The 22,134-nt window shown below is 57.2% G+C and overlaps 10 protein-coding genes across 10 annotated transcripts; 6 read left to right on the forward strand and 4 right to left on the reverse strand.

Annotated features, from left to right (window-relative positions):
• Positions 1–77: 77 nt before the first annotated feature.
• On the forward strand, positions 78–1,702 carry K452DRAFT_224955 (carbohydrate esterase family 9 protein; the record flags this gene model as incomplete). Its single annotated transcript, XM_033536722.1, has 2 exons — positions 78–413; positions 782–1,702. The coding sequence occupies 2 exons, from the start codon at positions 78–80 to the stop codon at positions 1,700–1,702; spliced, it is 1,257 nt and encodes a 418-aa protein (XP_033398962.1).
• Positions 1,703–2,410: 708 nt separating this feature from the next.
• On the reverse strand, positions 2,411–2,889 carry K452DRAFT_168045 (uncharacterized protein). The gene has a single exon (XM_033535757.1). It carries the CDS (start codon positions 2,738–2,740, stop codon positions 2,450–2,452), a length of 291 nt encoding a protein of 96 aa, XP_033398963.1. The 5' UTR covers positions 2,741–2,889; the 3' UTR covers positions 2,411–2,449.
• Positions 2,890–3,348: 459 nt separating this feature from the next.
• On the reverse strand, positions 3,349–6,699 carry K452DRAFT_168062 (uncharacterized protein). Its single transcript, XM_033535758.1, has 5 exons — positions 6,515–6,699; positions 6,065–6,446; positions 4,612–5,915; positions 3,617–4,558; positions 3,349–3,557 (listed from the first exon to the last, which is right to left on the reverse strand). The coding sequence occupies exons 1-5, from the start codon at positions 6,557–6,559 to the stop codon at positions 3,489–3,491; spliced, it is 2,742 nt and encodes a 913-aa protein (XP_033398964.1). The 5' UTR covers positions 6,560–6,699; the 3' UTR covers positions 3,349–3,488.
• A 561-nt stretch (positions 6,700–7,260) lies between these two features.
• On the reverse strand, positions 7,261–9,937 carry K452DRAFT_268625 (uncharacterized protein). The gene is made up of 6 exons (XM_033538899.1): positions 9,745–9,937; positions 9,602–9,689; positions 9,474–9,544; positions 9,182–9,414; positions 7,402–9,122; positions 7,261–7,345 (listed from the first exon to the last, which is right to left on the reverse strand). The coding sequence occupies exons 1-6, from the start codon at positions 9,793–9,795 to the stop codon at positions 7,341–7,343; spliced, it is 2,169 nt and encodes a 722-aa protein (XP_033398965.1). The 5' UTR covers positions 9,796–9,937; the 3' UTR covers positions 7,261–7,340.
• Positions 9,938–10,229: 292 nt separating this feature from the next.
• K452DRAFT_286076 (uncharacterized protein) lies at positions 10,230–11,035 on the forward strand. The gene has a single exon (XM_033540227.1). The coding sequence runs from the start codon at positions 10,275–10,277 to the stop codon at positions 10,824–10,826; it is 552 nt and encodes a 183-aa protein (XP_033398966.1). The 5' UTR covers positions 10,230–10,274; the 3' UTR covers positions 10,827–11,035.
• Positions 11,036–11,165: 130 nt separating this feature from the next.
• K452DRAFT_357610 (uncharacterized protein) lies at positions 11,166–12,779 on the forward strand. Its single transcript, XM_033546131.1, has 2 exons — positions 11,166–12,263; positions 12,312–12,779. Exons 1-2 carry the CDS (start codon positions 11,367–11,369, stop codon positions 12,441–12,443), a joined length of 1,029 nt encoding a protein of 342 aa, XP_033398967.1. The 5' UTR covers positions 11,166–11,366; the 3' UTR covers positions 12,444–12,779.
• Positions 12,780–13,077: 298 nt separating this feature from the next.
• K452DRAFT_307417 (uncharacterized protein) lies at positions 13,078–14,755 on the forward strand (the record flags this gene model as incomplete). Its single annotated transcript, XM_033543068.1, has 2 exons — positions 13,078–13,697; positions 13,762–14,755. The coding sequence occupies 2 exons, from the start codon at positions 13,078–13,080 to the stop codon at positions 14,753–14,755; spliced, it is 1,614 nt and encodes a 537-aa protein (XP_033398968.1).
• A 91-nt stretch (positions 14,756–14,846) lies between these two features.
• On the forward strand, positions 14,847–15,427 carry K452DRAFT_168112 (uncharacterized protein). Its single transcript, XM_033535759.1, has one exon. It carries the CDS (start codon positions 14,938–14,940, stop codon positions 15,229–15,231), a length of 294 nt encoding a protein of 97 aa, XP_033398969.1. The 5' UTR covers positions 14,847–14,937; the 3' UTR covers positions 15,232–15,427.
• Positions 15,428–16,056: 629 nt separating this feature from the next.
• K452DRAFT_297021 (uncharacterized protein) lies at positions 16,057–17,301 on the reverse strand (the record flags this gene model as incomplete). The annotated part of the gene is made up of 2 exons (XM_033541977.1): positions 16,057–17,000; positions 17,265–17,301. 2 exons carry the CDS (start codon positions 17,299–17,301, stop codon positions 16,057–16,059), a joined length of 981 nt encoding a protein of 326 aa, XP_033398970.1.
• A 2,545-nt stretch (positions 17,302–19,846) lies between these two features.
• Positions 19,847–21,440, forward strand: K452DRAFT_286081 (uncharacterized protein). Its single transcript, XM_033540228.1, has 5 exons — positions 19,847–19,959; positions 20,037–20,132; positions 20,583–20,764; positions 20,886–20,979; positions 21,038–21,440. The coding sequence occupies exons 2-5, from the start codon at positions 20,110–20,112 to the stop codon at positions 21,414–21,416; spliced, it is 678 nt and encodes a 225-aa protein (XP_033398971.1). The 5' UTR covers positions 19,847–19,959; positions 20,037–20,109; the 3' UTR covers positions 21,417–21,440.
• The last annotated feature ends 694 nt before the right edge of the window (positions 21,441–22,134 follow it).

Below are 22,134 nucleotides of genomic sequence, written 5' to 3' on the forward strand. Positions count from 1 at the left end.
GATCTCCCACACCTGATCCTTGTGGGACCGCCGCCGACGATGGCCGCCCCGCATCCCGACATCAACCCTTCCCAACCATGGGCGACAACCAGTTCACCACCTTTACCAACTGCCGCTACTGCCTTGACGGCGCCCTGGTTGACGACCATCTCGTCATCTCCGAGGAAACTGGCAAAATCATCAAGCGTACCGGCTACATTGGTGGCGAGATTGTCGATCTCGAGGGAAACATCATAGCTCCCGGCCTGCTCGAGCTGCACACCAACGGCGTCAATGGATTCCATTTCACTCACTTTGAAAACAACCACCAGTATGAGCTGAAGCTGAAAGAGACGGCCGAATTCTACGTCACCCAGGGCGTTACGGGCTTTTGGGCCACCTTGCCCACTGTGCCTCCCGAAACGTTCCAAAAGGTGGGCTCCGACTTTGTTATTATGCTTGAGTTGACTTCACATTTTGTCTCTTGCCTACGTCTCAATTTCATATATTTGAATATTTCCGTGTTGATATAAATGTTTCGTGCTATAAATATGCTATGCTTGTGATGTCTTTTTCCATTTTTCAATTTGATCGTCTATCATTAAATTCCTTAACTCTCCATTTTCAAGGTACGTTTCATACCAGACATCAGCTCTCATAACGACCATGAATGATTCGGATTCTCTCTTACTATCTGTTCCTGTTCCAGTCACCGTATCCAAACACAGAATCTCTCGTCAAGATCTATCGCTTCTCTACCACACACATTTCCCTCCATCAACCACCAACTAACATTACACAGATCCTCCCTTCCCTCGCCCCCCACGCCTTCCCCTCCGCAGCAACCCTCCTCGGCGCCCACGTTGAAGGGCCCTACCTTTCCCCGCACAAACCCGGCGCACACACGCACACGCTCTTCCACACCCCAGCCAGCGCTTCCGACCCCCTCGCCATCTACGGCCCCGCTCTCTCCAACCGCACCATAAAGCTCTGCACCCTCGCCCCCGAGCTCGAGGCCAGCACCGCGCTCATCCGTGCCCTCACTGCGCACGGCGTCGTCGTCTCGCTCGGCCACTCCGTCGCCAGCTACTCGACGGGCCTGGCCGCCCTCGCCGCTGGCGCCACCGGCCTCACGCATACTCTCAACGCCATGGCGCCACTTGAGTCACGCGCGCCTGGCCTTGCAGGTTTGCTCGCCCTCCCCGACGACCCCACGGCCGCCGTTCCTGCGCCGTACTACAGCCTCATAGCCGACGGGCAGCACCTCGCGCCCGCGACGCTCGCGCTCCTCTACCGCGCAGCCCCGCACCGCGCCCTCCTCGTCAGCGACAGCATCGAGCTCGCGGGCCCCTCCCTCCCAGCAGGCACATACCCCGGGCACGCGCAGATCCCGCATCCACAGGTCAAGATCACGCACGATGCCACAGGCGCCTTACTCCCTACTCCCAAAGCCGTGCTCGAGGGCGCCGAGACGCTGGTCGGCGGGTGCGCGATGCTGCGCGAGTGCGTGCGCAACGTCGCGGCCTGGAGCGGAAGCGGGATCGCGGGGGCGGTGGCGGCCGCGACGGAGAACGTGGCAAAGTTTATGGGCGTCGAGGGCGCTGTGGGGAGTTTGCGGGAGGGGAGGCGGGCGGATTTGTGCGTGCTTAATGAGGAGGGGGAGGTGTTGCAGACGTGGGTGGCGGGGCGGAAAGTTTGGGAACGGGAGGGCGGGTTGTACTGAGGAGGGAGGAGGGTGAAGGGCTCGGTTTGTTGGATCGTGTGAGCTTGTTTGTTTTGTGGGACGGGTGTAGAGAGCGCGAGACTGCCTGTTTGATGAAATTTGAAGCACGTAGATAGGTAGGTAGACAGACGGGACCATAGACACATTCTATATACAGTAGGTCTTGCCAGCCACCCATACCTACTCAACCAACCTATACGCAACCCTCCACATACACCCACAACCACACACCCATCTAACCCTCATCTTCTTTCAACTCCATAAAGCCAGCTGCATCCCAAATCATCTCCTCTCGCAACCTCTCATCTCCAGACTCCGCTCCAGCACACCTAGCAACGGGCTTGCCCCACCCCCGCACAGCACAACACAGCACAGCAAACCACACCGCATACCCCGCCACGTATGTAGGTCGCACAACGTGGTAACGCACATCACACACGCGACTCACACCTCACCGCAGCAGCAGCCAGCCAACCCTATCCAATGCAATGCATTCGCGCACGCCCATCCATACCATCGCGACTCACGCACACACACACAACCAACCAACCAACCAACCGACCAACCAACACGCACCACCGCAGCGTAGCAGTAGCAGTCAGTAGCAGAATACCCGTAGAACCGCATACCGCATACGAGCGCAGGCAGGTAGGTAGGCAGAGTAGGTAAAGTAGGTAAGCAAGCAAGCCAAACTATCACTCAACCGCCGCGACCCACCGGATGCAAGGCAAAAAGCCCCAAACTCATCTACGCAACGATCGATACCGCACTCTTGCAATGCAACGCGAGCCACACAAACAAACAAGCAAACAAGCGACGCACGACGCACAAAAAGCTTAAGAAGCTCAAAACACAAGGCTCAAACTCAACGACAACAACAAAAAGCTCAAACAAAAAACAGCTGCCCAGCTCCTGCGCCTCGCCCGTCCCGTCCGTGACTCCAATCGATGATGTCCCACACATGTAGTATAGTGAAGAAGGAAGGTCGGAAGAAGTACCAAGATGAAGAAGCTGTAGTAGAGAGGATGCCCGTCTCATCCGCCTGTTGCCGCCTGTCGCCAGTAGGATGGGTAACCAGGTTGTAAGACGGCCAGACTTCCTCAGTCAGGTCTAGATAGATGACAGAATAGCCAGGATACTGTAGCCAAGCCAAACCAAGCATGAAGTCAAGGCAGAGTGGGAAAAAGCAAAGAAAGAGAGAGGTAGGCAAGCCGAAAGTAGACAAGACAAGACAGTACGAGACAGATGGAGCTCTTCAAAGCAAGCGAGGCACAAACAAGCAAGCCAGCCAAGCCAATCAAGCCCAAGTCTCCGTCCGTATACGTTGTGCGTGTCTCAACCAATGTTTACCGTCCATCTCGCGTCAGTACGTACATACAAAGTGCGATTTACCGCACCGTGCCGTTTCGCTCGCGCGAACGAGGCACTTTTTTTTTTGATAAGAGAACCAGTCGGGGGAGAGAGGGGGGAAGAGGAGGAAGAGAAACCCGGAAAAGAGGAGGATGAGAAGGCGGCGCAGTTCCGAGCCGAGAGACTCGTGGCCAGCATACCGCAGAGTGAGTGAGCGAGTGAGTCAAAAAGTGAATGAAGTGCGCGGAAGTCCGCGCGCGCTGAAACCGATGATAGATGGATGATGCAGATGCATTGCGCTCGCTTATGCCGCTGTGGTTGATGCTGGTAATGTAGGGATGCTGTGCTTGAGGGTGTGATATGTCGTCGTAAGGCGTTGTTAGCCATTGAGTAACAACAACCGAGTCTATCTGTCAGTTGGTCGGGGACTGGTGTATTAACCGCTGTTGAGCAGCGTCTGCACGCTACTCCATCTCTGCTTGAGCATCTCGTGGTCCGAGTTGACCTATGAGTGGAATCCAGTCAGCACTCAAAGAATTGTTGAAGGACAGTCGCGCCACTCACCTGGGCATACTGCATCTTCGTCTCGACCAGCACCCGCTCCATGTCCGACAGCTGCTCTTCCAGCGAGCGGTTCTCCTCTTGCACCTCCATGTTACGCTTCATAACGATCTCCATCTCAGAGTGCATGCGCGCCTCTATCTGCTCTGCCTGCGTATCCAGGAGCTTGCGCAGCTCCTGCGCCTGCGTCTTGAAACTTTCGTTTTCATCTTGCAATGTCTCGTTCTCCACCTTTGTACGCACCAGCTCCGAGGCGATGGCTACGTGCTCTGTGTCGCTCTTCTCCGCTCGCTCCTCCAACGTGCGAACCTTGAGTGACAGCGACGCCACGGACTGCTTCAGGTTATCCAGCTCGCACTCGCGCGCCTTCTCCGCGTTTTGCTGCTCCTTCCACTCGAGTGTGTACTGTGCCAGCATTTCGGAAGTGATTTTGATTGAGCACGCGTCCTGCACCATCATGTCGGCACGATAAACCTCCTTGTCAACACCACCAGCAGAGCCGAAAAAGCCCGACTCCAGGAGCGAGGACTGCGAGGGCGATTTGTCGATGTAAACGTCGAAAATGCGTTCCTTCAGGAAGGTTGTCAGGTGACCCATATCCCGCATACCAAGCAAAGTCTCTGAGTTCTTCTGCATAAGGACGATGCCGAACTTCAAAATGGCGCTTTCGAGGCCTTCAGAAAGGATGAGATCATAGATGCGAAGCACAAGCTGCAGCGGGAAGCGGTAGGCGAAAAGCGTCAGGAACCACTGCGTGGCATACAGCTGTGGCGTCACACCCCGCCGGTGAAGGTGACAATAAAGAGCTGGCTCGAAGTCTTCAAGCAAACGCTCAAATTGGTATAGGTGGAGATGCAGACCCGGCATGTCTTGAATGAACATGTCGCGCAAACCATACTGGTTCATCATTTTTACGAGCAGACAGAAAGCCTCCTCTTCAGGCATCTATAAATGAAAGGGTCAGCGTCCGTCAAAACGCGTAATGCGCGTAGACTTACGTTAAAGAGCAAAGGCATGGCGACAAAGTTTACACCCTGCGGATAACCAACAGCCTCATCAAACAAAGCGTAGGCTTTACACAGCCCAAACAAACCATCTTGAAGACCAGCAGCCATCAAGTACTTGGAATAGCTGGTCCGCGCGCCCATGTCACGCTTGATCTGCTTTTCCAGTTTCGACAAAGCGATGGCATCTTCTTTTTCCTTCTTCTTTCTTGCTTCCAGAAGAGCTGCAGATGCACCGTTGACAGCCTGGGGATCGTTGCCATTAGAGGTAGGAGAACCAACGCCACCACCTGTTGCTGTTGTGGCCGGGGTGGAGTAGCCCGAATGAATGGATGAGGCTGACGAAGTTACCGAATCCTTATGCTGGAGACCGTTGGTGGTTTGGGCGCCGTTGGGGGTTTGGGTGCCACTAGGGTTTTCTTGTCGGCTGAGCTGTGGGGCATTCGAAGTCGTCTTCTCCTTGTCGGTGCCTCTAGCGACGAGCTCTCTGTAGACGACCTCAAGGTCCTCGTTCTTGCTTTGGGCGAGAACTTGCCAGACAACACCGCGGATGGCTTGCGGGATACCGCTCTGTATGGCCTCATTCAGTTCCTCGGCGCTGGTGCGAGCCACAGCTGCCGGCCCTTCGTACACCACTGATTGCCACAGGTCCCAGTCGACGGGAGGTGGGTTTTCAGGAGGAGCAGTGGCAATACCAGAGACAGTACCGGGAGCGAGATGTGGGTTGATTGCAGGTGTGGTCATGGTTCCAGGACTCGAGGCTACTCGAGCCATATCTGGGGCACCTTCACTCTCATCAGTGCTCATGACACTAAAGCTTGCAGAGCGCTTTTCAGGCTTGAGGCCACCGTTCAGATGTTCTTCACCCTCCTCAATCGGGATTCCTGCCTCCTCCCTCATACGCAAGAACTTGAACCTGTCTTTCAAGCTGTTACGGCTCGACCGGTGACTTCTCGTCCCAACACTTTCTTCTCCATCCCCAATTTTAAGCTCGGGATTGCTTCCCAACGTGAACGTCGAAGCATTGGTCCCACGTCGGCTGCCTGCTTTCGGCGACGGACTCTGCTTCTTTTCCGACGAGCCACGAGACAGCCATGCAAACGGACTTGTGAGTGATCGCTTGGGCGGTGGAGTCGGCGCGGGAGGCTCCTTTGGCGGCGGAGGCGGCGGAGGCTGTTGCACCTCAGGTACTGGGTTGGCGAAGACTTGGGGCAGAGAGTCGTTGGAGTCCCTCTGCGGTTTTGGCGAAAGCGACGCAACCGTCGACGAGTAGGAATTCTGCCGGGACTTCTTGCCCTCTGTTGATTGTCAGCGAACATCTGAGCTTCGCCAAGTCATCCCACCGCTATTTTGGCATGTGTCAACTATGACACGGGTGACATGATATGGTCCCGTGTCAAAACTGTGCCTGCAGTCGAGGCAAAGGTAGCTCGAAGCCCGCGCTTACCTTCATTGAGGTTTACATCGTCCATGGCGGCCATATCCTGGGTCGAGATTCTGTGGGACTTTGGAAGTGGGGACTTGGGACCAGGTGGCACCTCGCTCTCCCTATCCTTCAAGTAATCCTCGTCATCTACGTCGTGGAAGTCGTCGTCGATGTCGGCATTGTGGAAATCAAACGGCTCGGAAGGTTCAGCGACAGCTTCCTCCTCGACAGGCACGGGAACCGGGGACACGACAGCTGGGGCATCCGAGTCGCGCTTGGTCGAAGTAGACCTGGACCCGGAAGAGGAGCGACGACCGATCAACGATCTGGTATGGGAGTTGGAAGCAGCCATCTCCGAGGCGTCGGCGACGTCGGTGGCGGGGGTAGCATCTTCAAAGGTATCCTGAGCAAAAGGAGAGGAGTAGTTAGCCCAGAAATCCTCCTTGCCGCGGCACCTGCGAGATAGCCTACATTCTCCCGGTCGGAGCTATGCCCACTCTGATGCTCTGCCTCCATGATCACGGCTCCTTGACCCGTGGAATTATTTGTGCCCGGGCCGGGGTCTCAGGTAGTCTATTTCGGATATATGGGTGGAGACGAGCGTCGCAGGAAGCGCGGGCGGAAATACAGGGCAATCTAGCGGACGCGGATCAATGCGGGGCGAGACACGAGGAAAGGGTCGTCAATCGTAGGCTCGTTGTGGCAATGGCCTTGTCGGGTCGGAGGCGAGACGTCGTGATTGCAGGTCGCGGCGAGGAGTCGTGGGAGCGTAGGACGCGCAGTGGCCGATTGTTTAATCAGAAACGGCAACCGACGGCCGGCGTCTGAAGCCACTCGGCGGTCTGGGCCGCGCTGCTATTGCAAGAGGGGGGGAAGAAGAACAAGAGACTGCGGCTCACGGACGCTGTCAATGATAATTTTCTGGACGGCGGGTTGCTGCACAGTGACAGGTGCAGGACGCAGTGGCTCCCTGCCTTTTCCTTTTCTACGTAAACACGTCCATCCCTGTAGACGTGAAACGTGTGGGGAAACCTGCCAGAAAGGGTCCGCTAACACCTCTGCCGCGCGCCTCTTGCCTCTGCATTATTTATATCCTCTGGTTCGCCTACGTAACTTTTGCACTTCGCCGGAATCGTTTGAGGTCGTCTTTTAATAGTCACATATCCACTGCGCCGCCGGCTGACGCTTACTGGCCGAGCCCGCGAAAACAACAAGCAGCAAAATTCACATGCATATTGCAAATGCTCTACTTTAGTCTACCTATCTACCACCTGCCACTGTCACATACACTTTCGACTTAGACTGCAATCACGTTAGCTTGGGTTCAACGGGCATCGTGGAGAACAAAGCAAACTTACACCTCAGATCCCAGCCAATCTGGGGACCCAGCTTGGGCAGCTCATCAGCCACGCTCTGGACGTCCTTGTCACCACGACCAGAAAGACAAATGACGACGTCCTGGTCCTTGTTCATCGTCTTGGCGAGCTCAATCGCGCCAAACACGGCGTGCGACGTCTCAAGCGCGGGGATAATGCCCTCAAGCTGGGCAATCAGACGGAAACCGATAAAGGCCTCGGCATCGGTGGCGGCGATGAACTTGGCGCGCTCGGTATCCTTCCAGGCAGACAGCTCAGGACCCACGCCGGGGTAGTCAAGACCAGCCGAAACGGAGTGTGTGTTGCTGATCTGACCGTGCTTGTCTTGCAAAATATACGTGCGGACACCGTGAAGGACACCCTTGGTACCGCCAGTCAGAGTGGCCGAATGCCTGTCGGTGTCCAAGCCATCACCACCAGCCTCGACACCAAGCAGCTTGACGCTAGGGTCGTTGGAGAAGGGATAGAACATGCCAACAGCGTTCGAACCACCACCAACGCAGGCAACAACGGCATCTGGGAGCTTGCCGCGCTTCTGCATCATCTGCTCCTTGGTCTCGTTGCCAATCACCGACTGGAAGGTACGAACGATGGTAGGGAAGGGATGAGGACCAATGGCGGAACCGATGATGTAGTGCGTCGTGTCGAGATTGACAACCCAGGCGCGCAGAGCCTCGTTGACAGCATCACGGAGGGTCTTAGAGCCAGCCTCAACTGCGACAACCGAGGCGCCGAGAAGCTTGATGCGGAAGACGTTGAGTGCCTGACGCCTGACATCCTCTGCACCCATGTAGATGGTACACTTCATGCCAAACTTGGCACAGACGGTAGCGGTGGCAACACCGTGCTGACCGGCGCCAGTCTCCGCAATGATCTCCGTCTTGCCGAGGCGCCTGGCGACCAGGATCTGACCCAACGCGTTGTTGATCTTGTGGCTACCAGTGTGGTTGAGATCCTCTCTCTTCAACCAGATATTGGCGCCTCCCGCGTGCTCCGTCAGACGCTCTGCCAAGTGTAGTTGACCAGGACGGCCCATATAAGGGTAGTAGGTCCGGTACTCCTCCCAGAATTTAGGGTCATTCTTGGCTTCATTGAAGCCCTTCTCCAACTCTGACAGGCAGTCCATAAGGGATTCAGGGACATACTGTCCACCGAACTCACCAAAGCGGGCAGGGATAGATCCCTGGGCCACGTTGTCGGCGTTGAGAGCCTCGATCTGATCGGCCAGACCAGGGCCGTCAGGCACATCACTGTCCTTGATGACCTTGTCAACATGAACGCCTTCTGGCTCCCTGGCCTCGTTCATGGTCTCGATAATGCCAACCTCGCGAGTGAGATCATTTTGTCCGGGCGCGCGTCCAGTGATAGAGCTGCAGTACTCTTGGACCTGTTTTGCGCCCTCCCCGGGAGGAGCAGCCGCAAGGACGTTGATAATTTGGGAACCAATGACGACACCCTCAGAGATCTTGCCAACGCTGACGAAATGGTCCCTGGTGCTGACACCGAAACCAACCGCAGCGGGAATGTTGCCGGAGTATTTGTGGACGCGGTTGAGGAGCTCAGGAAGAGCAGCGTTAAGAGAGCCGCTGGCGCCGGTAACACCCATGCGGGAAACGACGTAAATGAATGAATCGGCGATCTTGCAAAGGACGCGCATACGAGCCTCAGACGTGGCGGGGGCAATCAGAGGAATGTAGGAAAGACTATAGTAAACGCGCGATTAGCAGATCGGTTCAGTAAACCTAAAGTCATTTTGGCTTACCCGTAGCTAGAGCAGAAGTTGCGGAACCTGACGGCCTCCTCAGGAGGAAGGTCGACAATGATGAAACCGTTCACGCCAGCCTCCTTGGCATCCTGGAGCATCTTCTCCTCGCCATAGCTGAGGAGAGGGTTGTAGTAGCCCATAAGCATGACCGGAGCGCGGAGGCCCTTCTTCCTGGCATCACGGACCATCTGCAGCACATCCGTGGTGTTGACACCGTGCTGGAGCGCAACCTATATATGCTCCATCAGCTGCTTGCCGTGTGTTATATTCGAGGTGGGTGGCAACATACGGTGTTTGCCTTCTGGATCGTGGGACCGTCGGCGATGGGATCCGTGAACGGCATTCCGAGCTCAATGACGTCTAAAGCATCGTGAGATTGTTGCAAATCACTCGCAGTTCAATGGCGAATGAACGTACCGGCACCGCCAGCCTCCATGGCCAGCAGGACGTCGGGCGTCTCCTGCGGAGTAGGGAAACCTGCCGTCACATAGGTAACAAGGGCAGACTACGTAGCAGTCAGTTATATTCGGCCTCTGCGCGACGGATAATCCGGTTCATACCCTCTGCTCTTTCTTGCATTGTTGGAAAGTTTTGCGGATGTGATCGGCCATCTTGGAGGCGATTGTGTCCTGAATAGGCCTTAATTGGCGTGTGATGATTTGCGAATGGGTGTAAAGACCAGGCTGAGAGAGGGGTGTAAGGCTTTAAGGATTCGGGGAATGGTATGAGTCGTAGTGGGGTTCGTGTGTCATGAGTCAATTCATAAATGAGTTTTGTTCTGGCGGCGGAGGGGCGAGATCGAGACCGAAAGCGGGCGCGCGATCCCTGCAACGGTGGACAAGGGCCGAAGATCCCCTTCAAACTTCGATGCGCCGCCGACGATATGATGGGGTCAAAATCGCCATTTGCCCCCGAAAACAGAGCTTGTCGAATTTCTAGCTGCTCTTCACTAGAGTACTGCATGCTATGCATGCCCCCAGGGACTGCTCCTGGTTACGGCCGTACATAGAAGGACAACAGATTGATATAGTGCCATAGCTCTATCAGAAACGCCACTTGGTGAGACCTGGGGAAAGCACGCAACTAGACCATGCTCGCATGCATATCATTTATAGTCGTACCACTGTATCGTGCTCAGCTAGACGCTCACACCGCTATCCATTACACAATTACAGTTTGGTCAAGTAGTCCTCAACCTTTTGGAGCTCAACTTATGGAAGCGTGGGCCCTTTGCGCCCTCTGCACTCTCGTATCTAAAGAAAGCGGTTATGAAATACCATTGAAGAAGGCTGAGCGCTTACCAATACCAACGGTGTCACCATTCAGCTCACCCTCTATAGCCCCCTTGAGTGTAAAGAGGACTGTGAATCGCATCCTCCGGCTCCAAGCCTTCCACGTGTACCGGGAACATCTTCGCGCTGATCGCGCTCTTGCCAATGGCGGCGGCCTTCTACGGGAAGTAGCTGTCGCAGGGGTCGACTTTATACGGACTAGGACTGCCCTTCAGGATACCTCCAGTATTGCCAGCCGCCAGCACCTTCTCCGTACCAGTGTTACCTGCACCCTTCGCCTTATGCTCCAGTTCATTGTCCCGCCAGCAAACAGCAAGAAGGCGCCATACGGATGGACACTATCCGACTAGGCAGTATCTTATGTGATTCTCGCGACATCTTGGAATAATATTCTCGTAGTCGGGTGTTCGTTGTAGACGTGCTTGTAGGTGGTATGTGAGACCTTACGCGCCTCGCGGTCAGCCATCCAGGCCCGGTGAAGTGTGGCGCCAAATGTGGAATTGTTTACATCCGAGAGGAGGCGATGCCGTTGGAGGAGCGGTGGGAGTGATCTGAGAAGACGACAATGTTGAGCTGGATGAGGATAAGCAAGCTGCCTTGATTTCATTGGCTTTCGCGCCAGAGCGATCACGTGTTCCTTGGCAGCGGAAAACCGCAGTTTCTTTCACCATTCAGCCGACTTCACTTCACCTCGATCAATCACTCATCCAGACTGTTGGCGCCCAGCATGAACGCTGCGATGCACGCGGGCCCAGTATCTGGATACTCTTACGCTTTCTACGTTGACTCCTAACTGTCTAACCTTTACCCACAGGATAAGATAGCACGAAGTTCCATAAGCGCATTCGCAACATCCAGTGCCCCCGCTGCGCATTTACCTTTTGATCGGAATGGCCTCAACTGGTTTTCAGGCCGCGCCCGGATGGAGATGGCCAGACGAAGCTGCACAGCCTACCGATGAGTCAAGCGCTTCCGCATCTGCCGCGACGGAAGAAACCCCGCACCGCAACTCGAGTATGCCAGGTTGGTATGATCCTGCAGACGAACATCCACCTGTCGCCGACCCTCCGTCCGCAGAGGACGAAGCGGGTAGCAGATCTGAAGAGCCTGGTCATCAAAAGCATTATCGACCTCGCCAGTGTCGCATTTGCCTCGATACGGTGTTACCTACCTTTCATCCACCTACGGAGCATCTACCACGCATGTTTCGGTCTGCTCCACATGTAACTTACGAGTCTGAAGAAGGTCCTTTGATCAGACCGTGCAAATGCAGGGGATCTGCCCGCTATGTTCACGAGGGCTGCCTTGAAGCATGGCGCCACGCTGACCCTTCTTATGGAAGACGGAACTTTTGGCAGTGTCCCACTTGCGGTTTTCGATATCGCTTGGAACGCATGACGTGGGGACGCCTCATCAGCGGTACTGCGGCTCAGGTCGGCCTGACACTTGCCGTCTTCCTCTTGGCGACGTTCGTCTTGGGTTTCATCGCTGACCCCATCATCAATTTTTACTTGAATCCATACGGGTCGTTTTTGCCTCTTGACGATGCGGATGATTATGTCGCTCCTGTCGAGGGGTTGCCTGAGGGATGGTCCTTCCATTTTGTCAAAGGTTTTGCTACTCTTGGCCTTATGAGCTTCCTAAGACTCTTTCCAACGAATCCGCTGCGGTTTTTTGCGCTCAGGAGTCGCGGTGGTGCTACTGTCCGTGTTGGCAATACCGGACGTGACAGGTTGGGCAACGTCACTTGGCTCGTCATTTTGATTGGTATTGCTACATTCCTTTACGTAAGTGTTTCCCCGGTGGTATGTGAAGCAGCTACTGACTGATCATAGGGTGTTTGGAAAACTGTTCGTGCATGGTCACGCCGCCTGCTAAAGAAAGCAGGTCAGCGGGTCATGGACGTGCAGGGCCATGACAGCGATGATGAAGATGACGACGAACCACTGCCTGCAAACAATCAGTAAGGTTATATGGTAGATGACCCAATGACCGTTCAGGTGCCCATCTGCAAGTAGATCCTGACCTGGAGCAAACAAAGTGCTATAGTATATAAATTAGCCCCCCTCACCCTGAACCCGCCCACCTTTGAGTCTGCGCGCCTTCTCAATGGCGCGCCGAACGAGTCTGTGGGCGGAGATCGAACCACCCGCTGGGTTTTTCAACTAGGGCATGGGACGTCTTGTTCCTGTCCTGGCCCCGGCGGGCATCGCCACTCCTCCGCTTCCAATCCCTTCCCCCCTCGGGGGTCCCTCGTGAAAGGATTGTTTGAGGTTAAGCTGGCAAATTACATTAGTCAATACATTCACTTTTGTTCTTCATTCACCTCTAATGTGCACGGTGCACTGCTGTTTAAACAACCGGAAGGCGCTACGTAGCGCTACCTATGTCCACTTTTCACTACCTACGACTTGTTCATTCACTTCAGTTCAACATCAGGCTCGCTTATTCTGCCTGTGCACTATATAAACGACCTCCCATCCATGGATTTCTCCCCTTCTTTCCACCACCAACGCTTCCTCAACCTCATCACGATTTTCTCGGCGCACCACAAACACCTATAACTTCCACATTACCTTCACACCACCTTATACCACCAAAATGTCTTCTCAGATCCCTTCTTCTGCTTCTCCTTCCTCCTCCCGCCAACTCACGCGCGAAAACACCTTGGCCCGCACCCACCAGACGAACGCTAGCACTGCTCCGACATCGTCATCCCGTGGCCTCACCCACGCGCAGCTCTTCGGCAGCTCGGCTGCTCTACCCCCCATGATTCCGACGGCCTCCGCCTCGAGTCACCATACACAACCCTCCGCCGTAACACAAGCCTCTCGCCAGCAAGAGCACAGTGCCAACTCTCTGCTCGCCCTTCGCTCGCGCCGCAATGTCGAGCAGCTGAAGCGTGAGATCCAGAAGCTCACGTACGCTGATAATTTCGGAAACAACCTCACGCAGGCCGCCGATCTTATCCACAACGACCTCCGCACGGCATTTCACCGCCTGCCTCTGAGCTTGGAGGACTCAGAGCACATCGAGAGCCTCTGCCGGCGCCTGAACGAGACCCTTGAGGGCTGGGCGGCCGAGGTCAGTGAGCTTGACAATGCGGTGCTAAGGGCCGATCCTGCAAATTTACCCACTGCCGACTCGGTGCCCTTAGAGGAGCGCCTTGCCACCGTCCAGGCGTGGAAGGACGTCACTCTGGCATGGAAGAAATTTACCTTGTATGGCTTACCTTCACCACGTCTTTCCCATCTTTCCTCTAAAGAACACAGTGACTTTTCACAGAACCATTCCTACAGAGGAGGCCGCCCGGCAACAGCGCATCGTCGCGCAGCGCATGCGCAACCTGTTCCGCGACGAAGTCCAGCAGCCGCTGGCGCAGGCGACGTCGGGGCAGCGCATGCTCAGCGCCGCCGAAGCCCAGGCTCAGAATTGGGTCGCCGACGCCGCCACACTCCTCGCAAACGTCTTCTCCAGCGCCGACGCCCTGCTCGACTCCACCATCGAGCTGTGGCAGCAATTCGATCTCCGGGTGGGCGTGCCGGTCCCGGGTGAGGGCGATGAGGCCCCGCCGGCCGTTGCTCCAGCTACTACCAAGCCCTGGGATCGCTTCCGGGCGAAGACGAAGGGCAAGCTGTCGAGGATGATGGCGGGCCTCAAGGTCAAAGGGGGCAGGCGCGACGGTCCCTCTGGAAAGGGCAAGAACCCCGCGACGGTGGGTGTGCCCACGCTGGTCTCGACCACCATGACCCGTGGGGACCTCATCGATCTGCGGCAGCCCTTTCTGGAGGCGGCTGGTGCTGCTGTCCCTGCGCCCAACCCCGAGATCGAGCACGCCCCCAACCCGCTCACTGCCGTTCCCAGCCCGCCGGACCCGCATCCTTACCCGCACCTTCCTGAGCCCTCCCGTGCCACCGCCCTCGCCGACGCCATCCATTTCGATCTCGGCGGCGACGACAACGACGATTACCATTACGACACGGAGGCGCGCAACTACCTCGCCGAGCGCGCTCGCCACCGTGCCGCCGCGCTCGAGACGCTCGACCTGCCGCGCGAAGTCTCGGCCACAATCGAGGAGCGGTGGCTAGCACACCTGCAGGTCGTGGAGGAGGCGGAGGCGGAGGCGCAGGCGCAGGCGCAGGCTTTTGCTGAAGCCGAAGCCGAAGCCGCCTTTGGTCTCGGGCGTGGCGGCGAGTCGTCGTCGGCGCAGGGAGGTGTGGGGACGGCTCTGCACCCCAACCTTGAAGGGTTCCGGTTTGGCTTCTCCGGGTCGGAGTGAGTGGGGAGGGGGGAGATCGCTCGCGACTTCCTGAGTCGTGGTTTGGGTTTGGGTGTCGTTTTTGCGGCGTTCGTCATCATCAGGTTTCGGAGTTTGGGAGTGTGGGAATCGTCTTTTTGGGCACCGTCTCCGCCGTCATCACCACCATCACCACCATCGCCATCACTTCAGCATCATCATCAATGGCGGCGGCGGGCAGACGGACGGGTTCAACGGCACGAAGGTCTTTTTTTGCTTGGGAGGGTTTGGAATCGCACGGCTGCAGTCATCATCACCATACCATCATCATCACTATCATCACCAGCAGCAGCACCACCGCCACCACCACCACAATACTATCATCGGCAGCGGCGGTGGGAGCGAGACAGAAGAGTTGGGGGGCACGGCAGTTTTGGGTTCTGGGTTCTTGGTTTTTGCTTGGGCTTGGGGGGTGGGATTACGAGGAAACGACCGATGAACGAACGAAGCATATGTAGTGACGACGACGAAGACGGAGATAATGACAATGACGATGGAGATGACGATGATAATGACAACGATGTTTCTCTTTCTTCACCATCGACCGCGCGGGTGCGGGAGGCTTTTTAATTATCTCGGTCGTGAGTGTCATGAGTGTTATGAGTATATACATACACATATTAGATAGGTCTGCAATGACTGACGCCGTGAAAAAAAAAAAACCTCACAAAAAGGCATAACGCAACACTCAGTCCAAAACAAAAGTAAAAATCAATCGTTCGACACAAATAACATTCAAACCCAGCCAGCCAGACAGGCTATGCCATGCCATGCATGCGAACTAACAAACTAATACAACTAATACAATAGGTATCTCAATCATGTGTACGTATACGCACGTACGTGTGTGTGTGGGTATCTCTGCGGGTATGTAAGGTGGGGGAACGGACGCCGGTGAACAAGCAAAGAAACAAGCAAACAAGCAAGCAATCGAATAATCGATGCTAGAGGACGAGAATGAAGACGGGATCGCGTGTCTGTGTGTGACCCGTGTGGTTGTGGTGAGGTTGTTGTGGTGGTTTGGGCGGAGAGAGATGCTCTGTATGTGTATGGAGGTGTGGGCATCTGGTGTTGATCCGCCGCTGAGTCGGTTGTGTGGCTGCTGTGGCCGTGGCCGGCGAGCGCGCGTGCAGCTCCTGCTCCTAAGTACATGTGTGGGAGCGGAGCGGGTGCACGCTCACGGCGGCGGCGTGTGGCATGTGACGTGGGGCGCATGCGCAGCGCCGGCAGGCACAGCAGGTAGGAATAAAGTCAGGCAGTTAGGCAGGCAGGCAGCGCCGCACTCACTTGCCGACGACCTCCTCGCCCATGCTATCAGCGCGCACGACATGCATGCGCTTGGCACACTGCTCCTCGAGGGCGCGGATACGGTCATCGCGCTCGCGGACCTCGCGCACCAGACCCTCGCGCTCGACGGCCCAGGCGCGCCGCTCCCGCGCCGCCTCCTTCTGCTGCGCGTAGATGCGGTCGCGCAGCTGCACAATCTGCTTCTGGAACACGAGGCGGTCCTCCATCATGGCGCAATGGCGGTGGGCCTCGAGGACGAGCTGGGCGGTTTCGTTGCCGGTGCTGCTGCCGCCATCGCTGCCCAGGCCCATCAGCCCCGCGCTGCTGCTATTACTGCTCGTGGTGCTGCGGGGGCTGGGCGGCGAGCCGAAGATGCTGGGGACGTGTTTGCGGGCCGGGGCGGGGGCGGGGACGGGCAGCGGGGCCGTGTTGGTGTTGGTGGTGGACGAGGGCGTCGTGGGTGACGTAGGGGCCGAGGAGGACATGGTCGTCGACGCGAGCACGCGCAGGCGTTCGGCTTCGGCGGCGGAGCGGCGCGCCTGGGCCTGGGCGGCGGCGAGCGCGCGCTCCAGCTCCTGCACGCGGCGTTGGGCGCGGGCGTCGATGGCCGCGAGGGCCGCGTCGTTCAGTGGCGAGCGCTGGTGCGGCGACGACGACGACTTGGCGCTGTTGTGGCGCACGAGTGGCGAGGGGGGTTTGGTTGCTTCTTCGGCGCGCATGGTGGTGATGACGGGGACGGAGGTGCTGCTGGCGGAACGCGAGAGCGAGGTGCGAGGCACGGCGGTGGGGGAGTTTGGGTTGGCGGCTGTGCGGGCGGGGCGCTTGGGAGCTGGGTTGGCGGAAATGGTCGTCGTGGTTGTGGTGGTGATGGTGGTGGTGGTGGTAGACGAGTTGTTTGCGCGACAAGGACTGCTGGTTGTGCTGCGGGTGCGACGAAGACCTGTGTGCGATCAGCGGGGGTGCATGCATGGTGGTATTTATCGCAAGGGGGAGAAAGATGAAGCGACGGCGGACACTCAGCCGCCTCCGCTTCGTTTCGCCTTATGTTGTTGTTCTTTCTTTCTCCCCGCTCATCCTCCCGCGATACTGGCAAAAAGCCAAGATGGGGTGAGGAGTGCAGCACTGTGGCTTGGCGGGGCCAAGGAGCGCGCGCGGTCTAGGCCCCGCGGGTCCAGAAGTTGATAAAAGATTTCTTTGCACGTACCTTTGGCGAGCCTGGTGCTGCTGCTGCGCTCGGGCATGCTTGCTTGCTTGATTTGCTAATGCGTTTGGCGGGCGGCCCGTTTACAGCTGGAGTCGAAGGATGGATAGGGGCGGAGGGTAGGTGCGGACGACGATTTGGAATTTGTATCCTCTTGTTTCAACAGCAGCCATCGACCCCTGGAAAGCAAGGCGACTTATACTACCCCATGACGGCGAAATCTGCCCACTGCTGGCACCAGCTCCTTGGACATCTGCTACGGACCGGCGCTGCGGGGAATGATGACTTTGTCCCTGTCGGGGCATCATCTGCAGGGTCTCTGACCGGCGGGGCCCGATGACGTCGCTGCGGCCTCTGCGCCCCTGTCCCACCACTCCAGCACCGTCCACCCAGCATCATCAGCATCCGCTTTCAGTCCGCCTGCTTGCCCAAGGGGGAAAATGGCTCAGCGCTGTCATGCTGATGAGGCTGGTGTGCGTTCCATGCCCGCCCGCACAGCCGCCGCCCTACACGTAGCTGCTGGCTGTTGTAGAGCACCGTGCTTTTTTAGCTGAGGCTAGCAAAAAGTCTGACCAACTCATGATGAAGAGACATCTCACGCGCGTGCTTGCTCACCTCACTACTACTGCGCATTACACTGCTCACCTGCACTGTACCTCTAACTCGCTTCCCTTGGCCCTCACCCCACAAGTCGCAACGTGCGTGCAATTGAGTCTGTGAGTCTGTGATGGGGTGCACACGCCATGCCCAAGCCAGCCAGGCCATCCAAGCATCTCCAATAGGTTCTCCACACCCTCTCCCAGCAAGCCTTTGCTCATCGCTATTCTCGCTTCGCTTCGCTTCATCCGTCTTCGTTCGTCGTTGACGTTCGTTCGCCCACAGCCTCCGGGCCGTTACGGTCCACGGAGAACCGAGTAAAATTATTGCGGAGAACGTCAACCGCGCAACGCGCAACCTTCTTCTCTAACCAACGAACCCTCTTGGCGGCCGGCCAGTCGTCGGCGGCGCCCGTCGCTTAGGCATGTAGCCAGCCCTGGGTGTTGCGGATTCGTTTTGGTGTGTGTGAAGTTGGGATGTCTCTCTGCCCGTGTCTGAGACGCCCTTGTTGCAGATAGATCTATTCGCTCTGGGCCGCCCTGATCTGCCAGGTCTTGCTCCAAGCCTCCAACTACCATACGAACTACCGTAGTTAAATCCGACGTGCGATCTCTAGACCCCCCCACCTCGTCCTTGCTCTCTTCCGTTCACAGATACTGCGCGCGCGCACGGGTCGGTTGGTCGAGAGCTGCCTTGCTTAACTACCACACTACCTACTACCCTTCCTGTCGCCGACCCGCAACCGCACTACCGTATCCGGAATTTGAAATCTTGTTGCTGCAACCACGCGCGCAGCTGCCTAGAGTAATCAATCAGCACTCGCGCATGTACATCCATACATACTAGGCCACCAATCCTCCCGCCCTACACGCCCTACCCAAGGCCCCCCAAGGCGGCGTACGTGCGAGCCTTTCCACGCTCCTTCCAATCCCCCGCAGTCGGGACAGCGCGGTCATCCGTCCGCGGGCGGGCAAGTCAAGCCCTGACCGAGCCGCCTATCCGAGCCGGGCTGCAGGGCAAGGGTTTACAAGGTCTACGCTCAGGCGTGGCGTGGCCGTCTATCAGGCGTCTACCTAGCATGTCGTGGTTAGTTGGGATGTCCCATGTCTTGGCTACGTGCTTGCATGGTGCTTGGTGGGAGCACACCGGTCGCCGGCGGGCTTGTCACGGTTGGCGGGCTGTGCTGATCGTCGGCTGGTGTGAGTTGGCCGGCAGGGCTGAGCATTGCTTGATGAAGCCAGCTAATAACTGCCTGCAATTATTAAGCCAGGCAGCCCCATCTGTTCGCAGGGTCGAGTCCTTGCGTTACCCACCAAAAACTCTATTGGGTACGTATGTAGTACGTGACCTGGCTCCTCCCAAGGTTGGGTTAGAGTTCATTCACTCTCTGCAGCCTCACTCGCTGGTCGGGTCAGGGCGCCACAGCCGCCGAGATTGCTGCATTGCGTTTGATTGACATTGCGCAATCTCATCTCATCGCTGTTGCTAAATCCGATGAGAAGTGCTTGTGCGGCCAATTGCTCTACGAGTATTGATCAACGCCCGGGTGACCCGGAGAGTGCTGGGTGCGTGGAGGAGGCGCCGGTTGAATGGGTCGGGTAATGAGGGCCTGGGGCCCCATGGGAAGATGAGCGAGTGTCGCTCTTCATTTTGGGGGAGGTGTTTGTGTTTGCTGAGGAGCAGCGGCGGGTGGGAAGATGATGGGTGGGGAGAATGATAGGCAGCTAAGCTTTAAGAAGGTTTGTTTGTTTTGTTGTTGTTTACATCCATCCATTTTCCTCGACTTTGGCGATTCGAAGAGTACCTACATACTCATAGTCAAAGAAGAAAGCCATTAACACACGAATCGCATATACCCTCCCACGTGAGGATCATCTGCGCGGTGAGGATCTCCCGTGCTGCGGGGCCCACGTCACCCTCGGCGCCTGTTTACAATCGATTGCTGCCACAAGCGCCGCCCAAGCCCAATCTGCGCCTCACCACCTTCGCTCTCTCGCTCTCTCTCTCTCTCTTGCGCGCGCCCGATCTCTACTGTCTGTCTCACCCAGCCCACCCGCCACCACGACTTTGCTTGCGACATTCGCCTTCCTCGACAATCCAGGTACCGCTTGCGCCACCTCCCTTCTTTTTTTCCCGTCGCTCGTTCCCTAGCTAACCGCCGGAATGCAAAACGCACAGCACGCACCCCGCGACCGATCATTCCAATCCGCCCGCCGCCGCATAAGAGTCGCCTGCGCGATACGAGGGAGCCATGACTTCGTTCATTACCACCATGTTCGTCCATGCCCCTTCCCCCCCGCTTCCGCATCCGCATCCACACCCGCGCCCGTTGTCCCTGTATCCGCCGACGCCGAAAGCGCTCCCGCCCGTCTTCACGCTTCCCACGCCGCCCGCGCTGCCGTTCCTTAGCGCCAGTGCCCGCGCTGCCTGGGACGACGACAGCGACGACGGGTGGTGGCGCAGCGAGCCGGCGGCGCGAGCAGGAGGACCAGCGCCCGCGCAACCCCCGCACCCATACCCATATCCCCAAAGCATCTTCTCGCGCTTCCCGCAGCAAGGCCCTGGCCAGCAGCGCGGAAGCAAGCCCATCCCACCCCAACACCCCTCCCCGCACTCCTACCCCCACCCCCACCATCAACCCCGCCCCGCGGGCACCACTCGCACGCAATACACCTTCAGGCAAAACAATGGACGCAGAGCTGACGGGACCGTCCATGGCAGCAGTAACAACCGCGCCGGGCGCAATGGCAACGGCACCGCTGCCTTCCGCGCCAAGGAGGGCAAGCGCGGCACCAGCGCGTGGCAGCTGAAGCAGTTCGCGGAGGCGACGCTGGGAAGCGGCAGTTTGCGGAAGGCGGTGCAGCTGCCGGAGGGAGAGGATCTGGGCGAGTGGCTGGCCGTCAATGGTGAGTAGCCGCGGCAGACAACAAATAGCACACGGAGCAAGGGAGAAGCGCCCATGGTGCGAGGGGGGGTCTTTTGAGGGATTGGAAAGAGGTGCTGACAGTGTGTGTTTGTGATGCGCAGTCGTCGACTTCTACAACCAGATCAACCTGATCTACGGCTCGATAACGGAGTTCTGCTCTCCGCAGAGCTGCCCGGAGATGAAGGCCACGGACGAGTTCGTCCCCACCCTATCTAAGCAACTGCGCAGAGCTCGCACTAACCGCACCGCACAGATTCGAGTACCTATGGCAAGACTCGGAGCACTACAAGCGGCCGACGAAGATGGCAGCGCCCGAGTACATCGAGCACCTGATGGCGTGGGTGCAAGCGAACATTGACAACGAAGCCATGTTTCCGTCGCGCATCGGCGTCGCGTTCCCCAAGCAGTTCCCGTCGCTGATCCGCCAGCTGTTCAAGCGGCTGTACCGCGTCTACGCGCACGTCTATTGCCACCACTACCCCGTCGTCATTGCGCTGGGCCTCGAGCCCCATCTCAACACTAGCTTTAAGCACTACGTGCTTTTTGTCGATGAGCACGGGCTTGCGCATGGCAGTCGCGACTTCTGGGGCCCGTTGGGCGATCTGGTCGAGAGTATGCTGCGGAGTGATTAGGGAGGGTGTGTGGAGGGAGGGAGGGAGTGAGTGAGTGAGTGGTGGTGGTTGAGGTTGTGACGGCGACGGCGATGGTTACGGTGATGCAGGCAGCGGCAGCGACAGCGGCAGCGGCAGAGGGGAAGGCGGCCTGGTCTCCTATTACGAGTGGCGAGTAGTGGGTTCTGGCTTCTAGCTTTTGCGAGAGCGCGTCTTGGAGGCAGCGGCCACCTCGACTTGGTTTCAGCACGGTCTGGTCTGGTCTGGTCTGGTTTGGTAAGGTTCGGTCTGGGCAATGGTTGTTTTTTTCCTTTTCCTTTTTCCTTCGGGTTTTTTTGTTTTTTTGTCTGGCTTAGAGGAGCTGGCTGCTGGCTTTTGAGCAATAATCCCCCAACACACTCACAATTCCCCTTTTGTTCCCGACCTTAAGGGCCTCCTCCTCATCCTCATCCTCCTCTTCCTCGACCCGATGATGATGATGATGACGATGCCGATGCCGATGCCGATGCCGATGATGGTGGCTAGACAGGGTGCTGAAAATCGTTTATTTAGCACTTTGATTGCTTGGTTGCTGGTGGCTGGTTGCCTGGCTGGCTACGCCTGCCGTCATGCTATCGTATCATATGCATAGCATCGCTTGTGTCTGCCTCTGTGTGTGTGCCTGTGTGCGCGCGTGTGTGCTTGCCGTGAGCGGCGCGGCGCAGCTATTAACTTTAGCAGATAGGATTTAAGGGCCAGA

The sequence above is a fragment of the Aplosporella prunicola genome, assembly GCF_010093885.1.
Source record: "Aplosporella prunicola CBS 121167 unplaced genomic scaffold K452scaffold_9, whole genome shotgun sequence".
In the NCBI taxonomy this organism is placed as follows: Eukaryota; Fungi; Ascomycota; class Dothideomycetes; order Botryosphaeriales; family Aplosporellaceae; genus Aplosporella; species Aplosporella prunicola.

Bases quoted from the DNA above. Each gene is read 5' to 3' on its own strand.
- K452DRAFT_168045 (XM_033535757.1), bottom strand. From the start codon at position 2,740: ATGAGACGGGCATCCTCTCTACTACAGCTTCTTCATCTTGGTACTTCT.
- K452DRAFT_168062 (XM_033535758.1), bottom strand. From the start codon at position 6,559: ATGGAGGCAGAGCATCAGAGTGGGCATAGCTCCGACCGGGAGAAT. The intron at 5,916-6,064 runs GTAAGCGCGGGC...GACAATCAACAG, and splicing joins CGATGTAAACCTCAATGAAG to AGGGCAAGAAGTCCCGGCAG. The intron at 4,559-4,611 runs GTAAGTCTACGC...TTTCATTTATAG, and splicing joins CCATGCCTTTGCTCTTTAAC to ATGCCTGAAGAGGAGGCTTT.
- K452DRAFT_268625 (XM_033538899.1), bottom strand. From the start codon at position 9,795: ATGGCCGATCACATCCGCAAAACTTTCCAACAATGCAAGAAAGAGCAG. The intron at 9,545-9,601 runs GTACGTTCATTC...ACGATGCTTTAG, and splicing joins CATGGAGGCTGGCGGTGCCG to ACGTCATTGAGCTCGGAATG. The intron at 9,123-9,181 runs GTAAGCCAAAAT...CGTTTACTATAG, and splicing joins AACTTCTGCTCTAGCTACGG to TCTTTCCTACATTCCTCTGA.
- K452DRAFT_286076 (XM_033540227.1), top strand. From the start codon at position 10,275: ATGCTCGCATGCATATCATTTATAGTCGTACCACTGTATCGTGCTCAG.
- K452DRAFT_357610 (XM_033546131.1), top strand. From the start codon at position 11,367: ATGGCCTCAACTGGTTTTCAGGCCGCGCCCGGATGGAGATGGCCAGAC. The intron at 12,264-12,311 runs GTAAGTGTTTCC...GACTGATCATAG, and splicing joins GTATTGCTACATTCCTTTAC to GGTGTTTGGAAAACTGTTCG.
- K452DRAFT_168112 (XM_033535759.1), top strand. From the start codon at position 14,938: ATGGCGGCGGCGGGCAGACGGACGGGTTCAACGGCACGAAGGTCTTTT.
- K452DRAFT_286081 (XM_033540228.1), top strand. From the start codon at position 20,110: ATGACTTCGTTCATTACCACCAT. The intron at 20,765-20,885 runs GTGAGTAGCCGC...TGTGATGCGCAG, and splicing joins CGAGTGGCTGGCCGTCAATG to TCGTCGACTTCTACAACCAG. The intron at 20,980-21,037 runs GTTCGTCCCCAC...CGCACCGCACAG, and splicing joins GAGATGAAGGCCACGGACGA to ATTCGAGTACCTATGGCAAG.